This window comes from Lepidochelys kempii, chromosome 12, assembly GCF_965140285.1.
Source record: "Lepidochelys kempii isolate rLepKem1 chromosome 12, rLepKem1.hap1, whole genome shotgun sequence".
Taxonomy (NCBI): Eukaryota; Metazoa; Chordata; order Testudines; family Cheloniidae; genus Lepidochelys; species Lepidochelys kempii.
This window is the reverse complement of record NC_136391.1, coordinates 11,847,176-11,863,279: the sequence shown is the minus strand read 5'-3', so window position 1 is coordinate 11,863,279 and position 16,104 is coordinate 11,847,176. Positions and strand designations below refer to the sequence as shown.

The 16,104-nt window shown below is 44.5% G+C and overlaps 2 protein-coding genes and 1 pseudogene across 2 annotated transcripts; all 3 read right to left on the bottom strand.

Moving 5' to 3' along the window:
- Window positions 1-349: 349 nt before the first annotated feature.
- LOC140896529 (ferritin heavy chain A-like) lies at window positions 350-2,964 on the bottom strand (annotated as a pseudogene).
- Window positions 2,965-6,508: 3,544 nt separating this feature from the next.
- LOC140896528 (ferritin heavy chain A) lies at window positions 6,509-9,368 on the bottom strand. Its single transcript, XM_073308454.2, has 4 exons — window positions 9,267-9,368; window positions 8,544-8,690; window positions 7,456-7,581; window positions 6,509-6,759 (listed from the first exon to the last, which is right to left on the bottom strand). Exons 1-4 carry the CDS (start codon window positions 9,366-9,368, stop codon window positions 6,604-6,606), a joined length of 531 nt encoding a protein of 176 aa, XP_073164555.2. The 3' UTR covers window positions 6,509-6,603.
- Window positions 9,369-12,483: 3,115 nt separating this feature from the next.
- LOC140896527 (ferritin heavy chain A) lies at window positions 12,484-15,231 on the bottom strand. Its single transcript, XM_073308453.2, has 4 exons — window positions 15,093-15,231; window positions 13,849-13,995; window positions 13,213-13,338; window positions 12,484-12,639 (listed from the first exon to the last, which is right to left on the bottom strand). The coding sequence occupies exons 1-4, from the start codon at window positions 15,192-15,194 to the stop codon at window positions 12,484-12,486; spliced, it is 531 nt and encodes a 176-aa protein (XP_073164554.1). The 5' UTR covers window positions 15,195-15,231.
- Window positions 15,232-16,104: the final 873 nt, after the last annotated feature.

Here is a 16,104-nt window from a genome sequence, read left to right as displayed (position 1 = left end):
TTCAGGCATAAACTTGGGTTAGAGGATGGCACAGTTTGCCATGAAAGAGGTCAGCATCTTTATGCAGTTCCTCAGGGGACACTTCACCCATGAGCATAGGATGTCTGAGGAATATCCTTAGACCACGCACTCCTGTACCATCCCCTCCCCACCTGACGATCTGCTCTCAGTATGTTCATTCCATACTCACTAATTATTTGTCAGCAAGATGCCTGTGGCCTCCTTCATCCCCACCCCAATTCAACAGCACAATACAGACTTTAATGGGTTAGTCAATTTTATTCTCAGAATTTAGATGGTCATTGATACAGCTTCTCTCTTCTGGAAGAGAGAGCCCGAAGTGGGTAGTTCAGCTGCTCTCCCCCAGGGTGTGCTTATCAAATAGGTACTCTCCCATGCCATTCTGAGGCACTTCAGGTTGGTGAGGTAGTCTCCCAGCTGCTTGATGGCCTTCACCTGCTCCTCCAGGTACTCAGACTCCAGGAAGTCACATAACTGCAGAAGCAGATAGGAGGTTTAGGGTATTAGATACACTTTTGCTCTCCAGTATTCAATACTGTGGATTTAGTGAGCCAGTGGTGGACATACATAGTTACACCAAGAGATGCTTTCACTGCTAGTTAGCGTGAAGCCTCCAGTGCTATGCAGTTTTGAACAGGCCTCCCTGAAGACTGTTTAGATTCTGGGAGTATGGATTTGCTTCACAGGTTTCAGGGCCATGAATCTGCTTCACTTGAGCAGATGTGATCACTCATCAGGCACATGGAAGCGAAACTGATTGAACAGAGCTACTGTTACCAGCATGACAATATCATTAGTAAAAGAGGCTACTCAGTTATTTGTGCACAGATTACGAGACAGGACATTAGACAGATATTTGTAGCACATTCCACTTATAACATCAACAAACTAACAAGAGCAGATATGTATACAGGTTTCAGACGTGCTTCACTAAAGGACTCACCCTCCCACACTGGGCAGCACATCCAAAGCAGAGGATAGTACATATGCTAGTCCTGACCATACTCACATGAGGGTCATTCTTCTCCATAGTCAGCTTGTGCAGGTCCAGCAGGGCTTGGTTCACAGTCTTCTCCAGCTGCAGGGCGCACTGCAGGGCCTCCAGGCTGTTCCCCCACTCATCCTGTTCTGGCTTCTGTAATATTAGCCAGGATAGCATAATAGATCCTCAACATTCTCAGAAGAATGACTTACATACAGACGTGGAGCAGATGATTATGAGAGCTGGGCAGGAAACAGTTTTCCCATCTCTTCAAACTTTCCAGTTCTGCACTTGTATGAAACTCTGACCATTTGAAATTTCATAAAACCCAAAGGGAGAGACCCAACCCAGAATAGCCTGTAGCCTGCTGGCTAGGGCACTTATCTGGAATGGGGAGGACTCAGCTCTGCCCAATTTCTAGGGCCCAAAGACATTAGGCATCAGGATAATAGCTATTCTAAGTTGGGCTTGGTCTTTTGCTAGAAAGACCATTCTCACAAGTGTTTTGTCAAAAGCCATACCTTAAGAGTTCCCATTTCAATCACTTTTCAATGAAAGCCCACTTTGAACAAACAACCTAATGTGGCAAAGTATTTTTAAAAAAAAATCACACATTTCCTTTGGTCATGCCTGCCAATACTAATCTCTCAAGGCTTAAGTGTTTTCTAGTCAGCATGCATCATCCATTACCACTGATCAATAGCACGGCTATATTACTTCACCGCTAACCCCAAGCCTACCATTCACAGCTCAGACATTTAAGTAGAGCGGTTAGGAATTTAAATCCTGTGCTCTGGAAACAGTTTTACTCCTATGGCACTAAATAATAAGGTCAAGTTAGGTCCTTAGACTTCAAATTTGACTTGCTTATGTAGCAAAGCTCTATGGGAAATGCCTCTTAAGAGTCCCATCTCTACAGCCGCCTCATTTTCTCTTCACATAGCTGGAGAACTCCATTCCTACTAGAGACTCCATTCCACTGACCTCCCACCATGCATGGTTAGTGACTTAGTTGCTCACCTTGATGTCCTGCAGGACAATGCCCCCCCCCCTCGCTTGTTTTGGTAGGTCAGAAACCTCTTTGCATGCTCCCTTTCCTCATAGGACTACTCCTTCAGGAACTGGGCCATGTGCCTCAGGGCAACATCATCACGGTCAAAGTAGTAGGACTAGGCAGACAAGGAAAGCAGTGGTGATGATTTAGGCTATTTGGATTGTGGTGGCACCAGGAGGCCCCAGCTGAGATCAGGGCTTCATTACAGGATGTACGGTATATCAAAACACCTTCGTGCCTCAGGGAGTTTGATATGCAGCTGCATAAGACCTACATGGAATAACATTTTACATGTAAAGAAGTAAGGAACTGAGACACAAGGAGCTTAAGGACAGAGTTTTCTGAAGTACTTGTGCCTCTGGCAGTTGAGTCCCAGAAATGAATATCAGTGGGATTTACAGGTTTCAGAAGATTTGCCTTAAAAATGTCCCTCTTAAGTATCACCAGCTTCCTGTGTTGGACAACCAGAAACTGAACTCACCTTAACACATTGCATTAGTACTTGAGCTTAGTGATATCTTTAATCTAGGTCACTCTTCAAATAGTGAGAGCTAAACATCTCTTTCCCCATTTCAGGCCTCTCATAATTTCCCCCAAGCTTCCTATTAGCTCCACACTAGTAGTTACATAATCACAAAAACTCATCTTTACAAGTGTATGTAACACTGTAGTTTCTAAGGACATTCTACACAACTGGGATTTCTCATAGATGGCTTTAAAAACTCAACAGCCTTAGATTTCTACTAACACCTGAGGGCTAACATACAATGAAATAGCACAGTGTTTTTGTAAGACAGGCACTCACCATGGACAAATAGACATAGCTAGCATACAGTTCCATATTTGCCATGCAGTTAATCGCAGCCTCACACTCCGAATAAAAGTTCTGACGCACCTAGGACTCCATCACTACCTGTGGGGTTGAACAAGAAAGGGGCTATAGCAAAAATCTGTAACAATAACAAACACAATCTGAGCAGAAGCACAAGGCAGATATAGACCTTTCCTAGGCACAGCTGGCATTAATACTGTTCAGAATAGGATGTGGCTGTGACTGGCAGCTGCTGCCCATTAGAAAGTCCCTTCTTCACCAAGCCATTGCAGATGGGTGTGTTAATGAATTTCACCAGTGAATGGGTGTCAGCCATATGACATCTCCAGTTAAAACCACACCTCTGACAAGAGCTGGGGAGAGGGTTAGCGATATAGAATGCTCCGGCAACTGGACATTCAGCTCAGGGTGGGGCTTGTTTTGTTTCCTGGTACAAGTTATTTTATTTGTGTTCCACTGTGTACAAACAAATCTGGTTTCTCACACTGCCCTGTAGGGATCAGAAGACACAGAAAATGGGGTGGGGGGTGATAGATAGGTACCAAATGTATCATGTCCAAATGTCACTTACTCTAATCCAGGGGTTCTCAGACTGGGGGTTGTGACCCCTCAGGGGGTAGCAAGGTTATTACATGAGAAAGGGAGGGTCTCCTGAGCTGTCAGCCTCCATCCCAATCCACACTTCACCTCCAGCATTTATAATAGTGTTAAATATAAAAAAAGTGTTTTTAATTTATCAGGGGGATCACACTCAGAGGCTTGCTGTGCAAAAGGGGTCACCAGTACAAAAGTTTGAGAACCATTGCTCTAATCCCTACTGAGGTATTTCAGAGGTCTTTACATACTAGAAGGTTGGCCTACTGTAGGAGTTCTCCCCCAAAGCATTCATCTCTCTCTATTGAATCCCACCATCTGCCATAGCAGAGGCTGGAGCATGGATATATCAGATTAACAGTGACAGAGACAAAGACATTAAACTAGACAGCTGATTCATTGCACTTACAGTCAGTGAAAACAGGGTGTCAATAGGTACATGTCCATTTCTGTTGGTGGTTCTCCCCTTTGACCTGGGAGATTCCCACACACCCAGCTCTCTTATTTATTCACCAATGGGGCAAAATATACTCTGTTCCGAATAGGAAGAAATGTTAGAGTCTATGCCTCCCTCCTTCCAGCTGATCTTGTAACGCACACACATACACCACCCTTATTAAAATGTATTTATTGCTTTGGGGAAAGGACCCAGCTCTGTCAATAATCAGTAATTGACGTACACAGCTCATTTAAAGCCACACTCTCCACTCAGGTATTTGTCTCTTGTTAGCAGAGCAGGGCTGTCTCATAGGAAACAGCTGAAAATATTGTCTGGCCAGAAATCTAAAAGGTCCACTTTCCCTCAAACCTTTCTCAGTTTTGCAGAATGTGGCTTGTTCCAGCAACGGAGATGTATTATCACTGTAATCCACGCAGGCACCTTGTCCAGAGTGCACATGCACATAAACCACAAACGTAAACCAAGTCATTGTTATACCTGGTCTTCTTATCAAACCTTTTCAATTCTAGGAGACAAGCTCTGGCAGGTAGGAAACTGGCCGTGTGTGCACACTCCACAGAGAAGAAGCTCATTGAAAGAACGTTTAGGTACCAGTACAACCTGAGCCTATACAGAAGGAGGAAAGTATATGAAATTGCTCAGGTGGGAACATTATGCATTATAGCAAAGACATTAACTGGCTTGTCCCTGCTGCTTGTTCCCAAAGAGTTGTCTGTTTAATAATAGCACGCAATTTTCAACCTTGTATAACTAGCACCAATTTAATACCATACAAAAAGCTAAAAGGAACCTCCTGTGTTGTCATTCATTTATTCAAATTTATGCCTAAAGTGCATATTAAAACTGAATCTCCCTCACCCTACTACTGTAGCAATAGGTCATACAAAAAGTTGGCCTCCTATGCCATCTTCCCACCTAAAAATATAGCTGCAGATCCAACAAAATGACAGGGAGAAGAAAAATAAGATCAATATGATGATATTTTCTACCATAGCAAGCAGATGTGCCATACTTCCATTCTTAGAGTCATGCTTAGGTTGAGTCTCAGCCAGGTAGCCTTCATCCTCCATGCCCTATTCTTTCACACCCTGTCATAGCTTCTCCATTGCTGTTTCGGAGGCAGAAGAGCTCAATGTCACCTAGGTTAATTGACTATTAGCCACTTTATATCTCTGTCTGTCTAACAGACCCATATGCATGCTGAACATGAGCTAGGAGCCCTCTGAGCAGATGAAAGGTACCCCTCTAAGCTAGGGAATTACTATACCCATTTCACCAAAGGGGAGCTAAGGCACATGGCAGGTTAAGTAACTTGACCAAGGTCATAAGGGAATTCTACAGCTGAACCAAGTCCCAGTCCTGTGTCTTCTCAACTAGATCATCCCTCCTACCCAAGGTGCTCACTAACACTTGATGTTGAGCTATGTCAATGATAACAATACCCCTCTCAGAATGAGCACAGGCTTCTGTCAGAAGCCAAATCATCCACCTGCTTGATGGCTATTGTCTGTTAAGTTGCCCACATGCGGACTGCTGGAAGCATTTGAATTGTCTATAGAGAAGAGGTTGAGTTTCAGCTGTGTGACATAGCACACAGAGTAGACTAGAGATGAAGTCAATATGGGGTGGATGGGAGAAGCCCATGACACATACACTAGGCCCAAGGTGTGTATGCATGCATTACCTGTTCCCCAGTCTCTGGCTAGGTTATGCCTTGTTCTAGCAATCTTACTGTAGGATTGTAGTGTTTATTCTCTGCTTCCAGAATGCAGCCAGTGAGTAATTCAAAGAGAATGGCCTCCATAGAAAGCTTAGACTACCCACATGTCTGAGCCTACAAACTTCCAGAAGACTGAAGGTTTAACTTGCTCATATCCACACTAAAGAACAAAGGATATTTTGATGACACTTCCCCCATCCCCAGTTCTGTTGCTGGATGAGCCAGGCTCAATTTCAGCTCCTTGTTACATGGCTTTGGTCATCTTCAGTGCTGCAGAAGCCAACTAACTGGGATGTAGGCAAAACAACATCAAATAGCAACTCTGTTCTCTAGCTTGTCCTAAATTGGTACCATATTTGTGTGTTTGCTTTTCCACTCTGGACTTAGAGTGGAAAGTGAAGACCCTCATTGAAGATGCTACCAAAAGCACCCTGGGGTGGGGGGGGGTGCAGCAGGGCAAAACAAGACAAATAGGAGGCTATCCCAATATGGTTTAATGATTTAGTTCTGTAATTGATTCAGTGCAGTATGCTGGCCTATGTGTGCTTTAGGCAGGAAAACGTAAGCCTGTCTTATGGCTATTTCCATAAGAAACTGTACCTGAAGTCTTAGTGATGCATCATCTCCGTTTGTTTTGATGCCTGCCTCTTGTGTGGCAAGGATGAGACAATGTTTCCTTCTTCTCCAAGCTTTTTAGCAAGTCTACCCAGCAACCATGACACTATCTTGTAGGGAGTCATACTCCATGACTCCCAAAATGCTCCCTGTTCATGAGAATCATCTTCCTACAGGAATGAGACTAGAACAAATAAAAGTAGAAACCAAGTTGCTGGACAAATAGCACATTTTATTTTGAGGCCATGCAGATATTGTAACTCACAAGCAGCTGTAATAGACAAGAGATCAGGGCTGCACTCTTGACAGCTTCAGAGCTTGGAGCTCAGCTGCTCTCCCCCAGGGTGAGCTTGTCGAACAGGTACTCTCCCATGCTGTTCTGGGGCACTTCCAGGCGCTTCAGGTTGGTGAGGTGGTCTCCCAGCTGCTTGATGGTCTTCACCTGCTCCTCCAGGTACTCAGTCTCCAGGAAGTCACAGAGCTGCAGGGAAACAGGGAGGGCTAGAATGGACTTCCTCCTGCTCAGATATACAGCACAGCATGGTTTTATGGAGTTGCCAGCTATGCACCAAGCTGCAATGCCATAGACAGCTAGTTGTAGTCAAACTTTCTCAGTCCCCCAGATGCACTTCTCATGCTAGTCCCTGAAAGTCTGGGGAGGGAGGCTCAAGAGGGCATTCTGCAGACATTTAGTGCCTACTTACTGAGACAAGCCAACAAGTAGGCACTCATGCTACAGTGGCGGCTCACTCCAGGAGAAGCCTTGATCTATGGCTTCCCCCACCCCATCCTAGGGATTTTGTATGGGAAATAGCTATACAAGACAGCTTTGTCACCCTCCCTTAATTTGTAGCTATAGGAACCAGTCATTTCCTGACTTGATCTTGTGACCCTGCCCTCCCAAAACATTGTCTGGCTTATTCTTTTACAGTAGGTTGGGATAGTTGCTATTTGCTTATTTGTATCCATAAGAACCAGAGGGTGTAGAGGGAGACCTTCTATCATGGGTATGTTAGACCAATTCACTTTTGATGCCCTGACCGCAGAAGTCAGACACTCCCTAGTTTTAGAGAGGTCTGGGATCTGCAGAGGCCAGCTAATGAGGATTCTAGACCATGTCAACGTAGTATTGAAACTACCACCACTCATGAAGAGCTATTCGCTTCTCTTTACTCACATGAGGGTCATTCTGCTCTGTAGCCAGCTTGTGCAGGTCCAGCAGGGCCTGGTTCACAGTCTTCTCCAGCTGCAGGGCACACTGCAGGGCCTCCAGACTGTTCCCCCACTCATCCCGCTCTGGCTTCTGTGCAAGAGAGTAATATTCAGTCTAGTCCTGCCTCTCCAATTGCATTCTCATTTATCCAAAATTCTATTATCTGCACCTCTAAATTATCCAGATCCCTTCCTTGTTCCCCCATCTGTCTTATGCTGGTGACTAGAAAGGAATTTGGATAATGCATAGGTTCAGACAAGAGAGCAGAGACCCTTAACCAGGACTGTGAGGACCATAACTAATCCCCAGCTGCATGCAAGGCCATCCTGCTGCTGAATGGCTCATGCCCCCTTGATTATCTGATCTCCCAATGATCCAAATAGTCCTCAATGCTATTGGATAATCAGTATATAGCTAAAGTCTTAATTCACTGGCATATGTTGTATTAAAAAAGGTTTCCCCACCCTACCCTCAAGTATAGGGAAAGCAAACTGTAGCTAAAACACAGGGGAAGGGGAAGAGATTGTGTGGAAGCAGGAAAGGGAAGAGGATGGACAAAGTTCTGTGAATTATTATAATACCAGCTAGAGTGCTCACAAAAATCTCTAGTACAAGGGGTGGTGTAGACCACAGTGAATGAAGGCTAGGGCTAGAATTACAGAGAGTTTTACAGATACATGGACAAAAGGTACACATCTTGTGCTCCTGATCCATAGGCCTCAGAGAGAGCACCCTCAATAGATGAGAATACCTAACTTATGCAGTACTTAACAGATCTCAAAGCACATTACAAGGAAGTTATCCCCATTTCACAGATGGGGAAATTGAGGCACAAGAAGTAGTGACTTGCTAAAGGTCATCCACCCTGGGAATAACAAAACCAGGAATAGAACCCAGGTTGCCCGAGTCCCATTCATTAAGCCCTACTACTCTACATTTTATTCTTGCAGGGCCAGTGAGTCATGTTTATGCTATGGAAAAAAGTTACTTGGCAGCAGAATTTAGGGCAGCCATGTGATCCCTCAGAACCTCCCCTTGGATTTGTTTCTCACCTTGATGTCCTGCAGGACAATGCGCCCCCCTCGCTTGTTCTGGTATATCAGGAACTTCTCTGCATGCTCCCTCTCCTCCTGGGACTGCTCTGTCAGGAACTGGACCACATGCCTCAGGGCCACATCATCACGGTCAAAGTAATAAGACTAAGGAAAGTGTAAAATATTAACAAAGACATCTGTCATGTGATAAGGATAAAAACTTAACAGAAAAACAGTTTCTTCTAATGTGCAATAGAGAACCTCACTCTGAGGAAAGAGATCCCATCTCACTCTTCCTCTGTGAAGAAGGCTATACACAGAAACTCAAGCATCTCTTACCTATTGACGGTAGAGTACCTACATATGCAAATGAAGGCCTCCCCACTTACCCAACCAAGAAGCATTACTATCATACTCCTGATAGTGTTGACATAGGGACCTCAGATTGTGAGCGAGTGTTGGTAGCTCTTCCTTTGTCTGTAATAGATTTGCTGCATGGGCAATGGCCTGTTCTTGCCACCTTATACCCATGACTTAACACTAATGGGTGCCTCTCAGTTCTCAGGAGAGGCCATAGTCACTTTTTCCCCTATTTGTTACATAGTTTTGTAAGTTTTTTTTTTTTAAATTCACCATGGTTCATTTACTCAGTTACAAACAGTTACCTTAATAGGTCTATAAAGGACATTTCTGTCTACTTTCTAACAGCCTTAGCCTCTGAAGAACAGAGGCAACACTCACCATGGACAGATAGACATAGCTGGCATACAGCTCCAGGTTCACCAGGTGGTTCACAGCAGCCTCACAGTCAGCATGGAAATTTTGGCGCACCTGGGACTCCATTCCTCTGCTTGAAAAGTTTTTGCAGTATAGTGTGATCAATAAGCTAAAGCTTAGAGCAACTTCTCTTCAGGCACTACTGCACAAAACCCACAACTCCTCACCCACAAACACCTGTTTCCCCTCTAGCTGCTATTAATAGTGTTCAAAGCCAGGTATGGGTGTGAATGACAGCTGTGGCTGCCCAATGGAAACACCCTTCCTCACCAAGGAACCAGGTGGGGCTGTAGGTGAGGCTGTTTCTCAGTTTCCACAGGTAACGTGACCTGGCCAATTAGCAGAATGACCCTGAAGCCTAGGCTGGCCAGATAGGGAAGACAAATGAGGAAAGTTCAACAGACACATCCAGTTTCCCAATAGCTCTGTAAGGAAGGGAAAAGAGGAGTAGTGGGGGGTGTTTGGAGGACAGACACTGATGATGATAGTGGCCAGATAAGTACCTAGATACTTAGCTTAGGGATATACCTTAAATTAGACAAAATGCTCTGTGGAGTGCACATCTTTCCTATGACATCTCCAAAGGGGGGCATGAGCCCTTCTGCTATCTGAAATGTTACCTAGCACAGCTGGTGTTCTATGGAGAACATGGAAAGGACCTTGAGGTTTATCATAAGATAGGGCATGGGAGGAAAAATCAAGATCAGGAAGGTCACAGCAGCAAGGACTGTGCTTTTCTTTATGTTTTTACAGAACCTAGCACATTGAGGGTATTACCAGAAATGAATAAACAACAACAAAAAATATAACCTGGACAAAGGGGAAAACCTGGAGCCCCAGAGACCCCAGGAGAGAGTGAGGCACCTGGGGGGAGCCAGCAGCCACGTGGTGCATAGCAGCTGGGGCATCTGAGAGTTGGCAACAATGGTCACAGAAACAGAAAGCCAAAGGTAAAGCTGGACACAATTCATAATACGGTATTACACTGGAAGTTGTCAATGACAATCGAGGGTTTGTAGTGGCCAACCGCAGCATGTTGTTTCATGATTACATTTCCGGTTGATGGGGTGAGCAGCATAAATATGCAAGCGTTTTGAAGAAACAGGCAAACCTGGGCTAAAGGACTCCTGTGACCCACCTGCAATGATTTGACAGCCAATATTTTTCTTCAGTAAAAGATTACAGTATTTCCAACCTTCCTTTGCTGCCTTTTATTCCAAATGGTTTCTGGCTGCATATTCACTACATAATACAGCCTCCTCCCCCCCAACACACACCCCTTATGCCAGCATCTGGCTATATAGCAGGTCTGTCCACAAATGGCTAAATTTAAAGAGAGCCAGTGGCAGGAGCTACTGTCTCTCTAAGTTGTTCCACAGATTTTGATTCTCTGCCTTTCACTTCTAATAAATGGATCTTAGCAAGCAGGGGGAAGAATCCGATCCTGGCTCTGTTCACCACCTCAGAGGGTAAAATGAGAGGAGACCCCTTTGAATTATGTACAGTAGAAGTAGGAAAAACAAATCATGAATTTTCTGATTAGCTTGTAATATCAAACAGTCACCCTGTTGACATTCAGCCAGCTTGACAAGCTGCTTATTATGAACAGTGCCTATTTAGAGAGCTAACACGCACAGGATGGCAGTCACAGTGTTGCACAAAGACAGCCTAATACACTGCAGATGCAGAACTTGAGGCAGGTGCAGCTCAGGTGCTGAAACAGATTTCCAGGCAGACCAAGTTATCTCAACAGGTCTCTCCTGTAAAGGGCAGCAATAGAAACAGAACAAAACTGGCAACAACTCATCCCTGCCATTTTTTCCTGTTTATTACCTATCTGAAGCCAACATCTGAATAGAGTCCAACCTTCAGCACCTAAGTGTTAGGCCTCCCTCAGTAACCAAGGTGGCACTAAACTCTTGTGAGGTGGCATAAGAGAGGGGAGAAAGAATGGCTTCCTATTAATAAGTGGAGAAAAGTGTTGAACTCTGTTCCTTACTAAAGAGGAGGGGAGCCCATGGCATTTGACAGGTTTCAGAGTAGCAGCCGTGTTAGTTTGTATTTGCAAAAAGAACAGGAGGACTTGTGGCACCTTAGAGACTAACCAATTTGAGTGTAAGCTTTCATGAGCTACTGCTTTTTCCACTTTTATGCATCTGATGAAGTGAGCTGTAGCTCACAAAAGCTTATGCTCAAATAAATTGGTTAGTCTCTAAGGTGCCACAAGTCCTCCTTTTCTCATGGCATTTGGTTTACTGCTATAGTGTCTAGCCTGCACTCTCACATCTACAAATAGCAATGAAAGCTAAGCAGCTAATGGGCTGTCTCCCCCACCTACCTACACTCGCCTTTGCCCAGCAGTATGGTGCCTGGTTCTAGGTTGCGGGGAAGAGGTGACATCTGAAAAATATTAAGCCTTGCTGTGTACTTGAGCTCCTCTGGCAGGAAGCTCTCTCATTGCAGTTCTCATAAAGCTAGCACCAGATCCCAGTACATGTGCAGATTATGTTTAAGACCAAAGAAGGGTTGTTTTTTTGTTTTTTTTTAAACAAACTGTTGTATATAGCCATGTCAGAAGACCTCTTGTGAGACAGTACTAGCCAAATGCTTTTTAGCTGCTTGCCCGGGCAAGTTATGTTACATGGCATTATTTTGCCTAAGCAGAATCCTGGAATAGAACTTTTCACTCAGTACCTGCAGCAATGCTTTGACTGTACCTCAGTGATGTAGGGATACTAGCTGGAGAGTCAACACTATAAGAGCCTGAGTGGTAGGCATAAATCCAGCTTCTCTCTTAAGTGACTTTAAGATGCAGAAACTACTGCACCTGAAAATAAGCTGTATCTGTTTAGCTGACCACTCATGAATTAAGTGGATGGGCAAAGGATGGGAATGAACCTCAGCTGGGATGGAGAGTGTTACCTTCCAATGTATACTATAGTGGGCACAACCAAGAAGCCTGTTATTTTATTCACAGTAATTGCTAAGGCACTCACTGGATGTGCAGCTCCTGTTAGTGTGTAGTGTAATTAGTGACTCATTGAAGCCAATTTAACAGACTAAGAAAGGGCAAAGTCAAGTTACAACTGACAGCTAAGTTTTATTCACAGTAAATAGCTCAATTCTTATTTCCTCTGCATACAGATGAGTCACCAAATAAGCAATATCCCTAGAGTCCAGTTCAACTGCTGTCCTCCAGGGTGAGCTTGTCAAACAGGTACTCTCCCAAGCCATTCTGGGGCACTCCCAGGCGCTTCAGGTTGGTGAGGTGGTCTCCCAGCTGCTTGATGGCCTTCACCTGCTCCTCCAGGTACTCAGACTCCAGGAAGTCACAGAGCTGCAAGAGAAAAGCAGAGGGTTAGGAGGACTATGCTGGGTTACAGATTTTTGTAGCCCAGTAGTGTCAGTCACACTTCAGACTTTTCATGGCATAATCTCAAAATGAGACCTCCCATTTTCAGGGATGATTCTACAAAAAGCAGTATTCTGCATTTGTCCAGAGCAATAGCACCACTGACCTAAGGAATCCTAGGAGGTGGTAGCAAGGAACATGCAGAGTCATTGTATAAGCCTCATGCAGAGCAAAAAAAATTCCCAATCCCATCTAAGATTAGAGATCAAGGAAGATCAGGCCATAATCGAAGGCATAATACAGCAGATTAGAGCCTTAAGTGTAGGGAGAGGCAAAACATAAGCAGTGGTGAAGGGCAAAGAATAATGTGAGAGGCAGTCCAGGAAGGGGTCTCTCCAGCTTGATTTATGGCATGTTTCCTCTTTACCCCTTCCCACCACAGACCCTGTAGTTTCTCCTCAAGTGAATCACAGTGTTCAAATTCTGAGCCTCTCCTACTCTTCTCTCTGTAGGAAAGGAAATAGTAACTGCTATTTCCTTTACTATCCAGTCACTCACATGGGGGTCATTCCTCTCAGTAGCCAGCTTGTGCAGGTCCAGCAGGGCCTGGTTCACAGTTTTCTCCAGCTGCAGGGCACATTGCAAGGCCTCCAGGCTGTTTCCCCACTCATCCTGCTCCGGCCTCTGTAGGAGACCAGCAACAGAATGGAAACATTTGCACTATTAGAAGTGGATCCCTGCTTCCTTCATCTAGGAGTTAGCACATTTGCTTAGCTCCTTGCTATACTCTTGTCATTCAGCAATTTTATTCTTAATGCTTTTTCTCTAAGCAAAAGCATTTTTCCTGACACAAACACTTTAGAATTAACAAAGGGCCACTAGCTGTGCAGTCTTCTCACACACATAAAGGACACTTCAGTCATTGGAAAACAGTAAGTTAGAACAAAACAAAAATAGTGTCCATTTGAAAACAGAGCCCAATACATGCTAGGTAAGAAGCAGGAAGTAAAAGTTTCTTATTCTTCAAATGAGCACCAGGACAATGGGCTGATCAGGTAGTAGATTAGGTCTCTTTTACAGATGAGAAATGCCACTACCAGCCTATGCATCAGGTTCACACAGCAAGAAATGCTGAGTTACTGTCCTAGAATCTTCATTCTACCCTCCCATTTGGGCGATTACTGACTGTCTCACCTTGATGTCCTGCAGGACAATGCGTCCCCCTCGTTTGTTCTGGTATTTCAGGAACTTCTCTGCATGCTCCCACTCCTCATGGGACTGCTCCTTCAGGAACTGGGCCATGTGCTTCAGGGCCACATCATCACGGTCAAAGTAGTAGGACTGGGGAGGAGGACAGGAAATGAATGACATTTGACAGTAATAAAGCATCATGCCACAGGAAGTTCCTTGCTGTGAAGGGACTTTTCATGTGGCTTTCATTATTCTAGGCAGCAGCTCTTCAGGTGTAGCGATAGATCCTTCCCCATACCTTCACTGTGCTTACCTACTACAGGAAGAACAAAGCTATACACCTTCAGATGAAGCCAGACAAAGAATTATGACCATAGTTCTTTGATACCCACATCAGCCTCACAAAGAGAAGGGCTTCGGAAAGCCCTCCCTATACTCCAGAACATACAGGGAACCTAAATCCTTTCTATTTCATCCACATAGCTCACTGCCTCACATTCCTGCTGGACATTCTCAAGGCAGGACACAACATAGTGTTTCAGGGCTATACAGGTGCAGTATTGATTACTGGGTTTACAAGTAGGAACGCTACATAGAAAAAGAGGACTAGAAGAGCATGCCCCTTTTTCTGCCAGATCCCAGCTGTATAAAGTTTGCCAGCCAGCTAACTCTACTCACAGCTGTTTTAATTTAGAGCTTTCTGTGGAAGGCAGAGAGTCTTTAAGCAATACCATTAGACAAAAGAATCTAGTTTTCCCTCATTCACTTAACAGATCTGAGAGTTGTTTGTGCTGTTATAGATAAGGATATCTCCCCACCTCTCACATGGTGTCATTTTCCAGCCATCTTTGATGGTTATAAAGAAGAGGCAACCATTACTTAACTATGGCTCAGGAGCAAGCAGTTGTCCAGCATGAAGATATTTCACTAGCCACAGAGTTAATAAAGGGACAGGATTAGTGGTTCAAGAATCAGAGATGAACATAATGAACCTTCTAGATCTTGAAGATGAAGGCTCCATCTCCAAGGTTACTAGTTTAATAGCTGATCTATAGACCCCCTATAAGGGAAATTTTTACTTTGGCCTAAAATTGCTTCAGGAACAGCTACTTGGAAAAGGTACTCAACCCAGATAATAAGAGAAGCCTCTAAAGCTTATTTTAGCATGAGAATGTGAATCCCCCAATGCAAAAAAAAAAAAGTCACACCAAGTCCTGGATTTGCAGGAACACAAGAGAAACACTCACCAGGGACAGATAGACATAGCTGGCATACAGCTCCAGGTTCACCATGCTGTTCACAGCAGCTTCACACTCAGCATGGAAGTTCTGGCACACTTGAGACTCCATTCAGCAGTTTAGCTACCCACAAACTCTAAGACCAAGCTCTAGACAACCCCTCCCAAGACAAGACCACAGCCTATACCTTCACAGTTGCTATTAATTCCCTTCAGAGTCACATGTGGGTGTGATTGCCAGCTGCTGCTGCCCAATGGAAATCTCATTTGCATCAAGGAACCAATGAGCAGCAGGGTGGGGTTGTTCCTGACTTCCCACAGGTGAAGGGATGATTCAGTAATATGACTTGACCTGTTACCATGACAACCTATTTGGTGTATGGCAGCCTGAGCTAGAGCGACAAGTTCAGCAAATAAATCCAATAACACCCTGTGAGGAAGGAAAGGACAGAGGTGTTAGGGGGTGTCTGGAGGAATGTTTATATAGCTGCTGAGTCACTATGATAATAGAGGCTATATAAATGCCCACACAGAATAGATACACATGAGATTAGATACATGTTCCTTGGCCTGCACATGGCTTCCCATTTCTTGTGACATTTCCCAAGGAACGCCAAAGCCGCTCAGATGTCTGAAATGCAGCTTAATGCAACTCCCTGTTCTGTTCTATGGAGAACTCTGAAATCCCCTCTCTGTTCAGATCTGTCTCTAACAGGCTGGGGTTTCTCCCAGGAGAGACTGTGGTAGGAAAGTGCAAAGGCTGGAGCATCACAATGGAGTGTAAAAGGGGATTGTGCCTTCCCTCATATTTGTGTAGCACCCAGCTCATTATGGGCACTACAAAGGAAAAAATAATAACAGCAAAAGTATAACTGGAAGAGGACAGCTCAAGCAGAGCAGTGGAGACCTAAGGGAACTGGAGGGACACAAGAGGAGCCCAGGGGACATGGACAGGAGCAGCCAACATATGTGAAAATGGCAATGATTCCAACAAGAACAGCCATCTAACTATTCTTGTGGCA

What these genes read in the sequence shown, in the direction of transcription:
- LOC140896528 (XM_073308454.2), bottom strand. Translation starts at nt 9,368, where the DNA reads ATGGAGTCCCAGGTGCGCCAAAATTTCCATGCTGACTGTGAGGCTGCT. An exon ending in GCTATGTCTATCTGTCCATG is followed by an intron (nt 8,691 to 9,266) that starts GTGAGTGTTGCC and finishes CACTTTCCTTAG; the next exon opens with TCTTATTACTTTGACCGTGA. An exon ending in CAGAGCAGAATGACCCTCAT is followed by an intron (nt 6,760 to 7,455) that starts GTGAGTAAAGAG and finishes GTTTCCCTGCAG; the next exon opens with CTCTGTGACTTCCTGGAGAC.
- LOC140896527 (XM_073308453.2), bottom strand. Translation starts at nt 15,194, where the DNA reads ATGGAGTCTCAAGTGTGCCAGAACTTCCATGCTGAGTGTGAAGCTGCT. An exon ending in GCTATGTCTATCTGTCCCTG is followed by an intron (nt 13,996 to 15,092) that starts GTGAGTGTTTCT and finishes CCTCCTCCCCAG; the next exon opens with TCCTACTACTTTGACCGTGA. An exon ending in CTGAGAGGAATGACCCCCAT is followed by an intron (nt 12,640 to 13,212) that starts GTGAGTGACTGG and finishes TTTCTCTTGCAG; the next exon opens with CTCTGTGACTTCCTGGAGTC.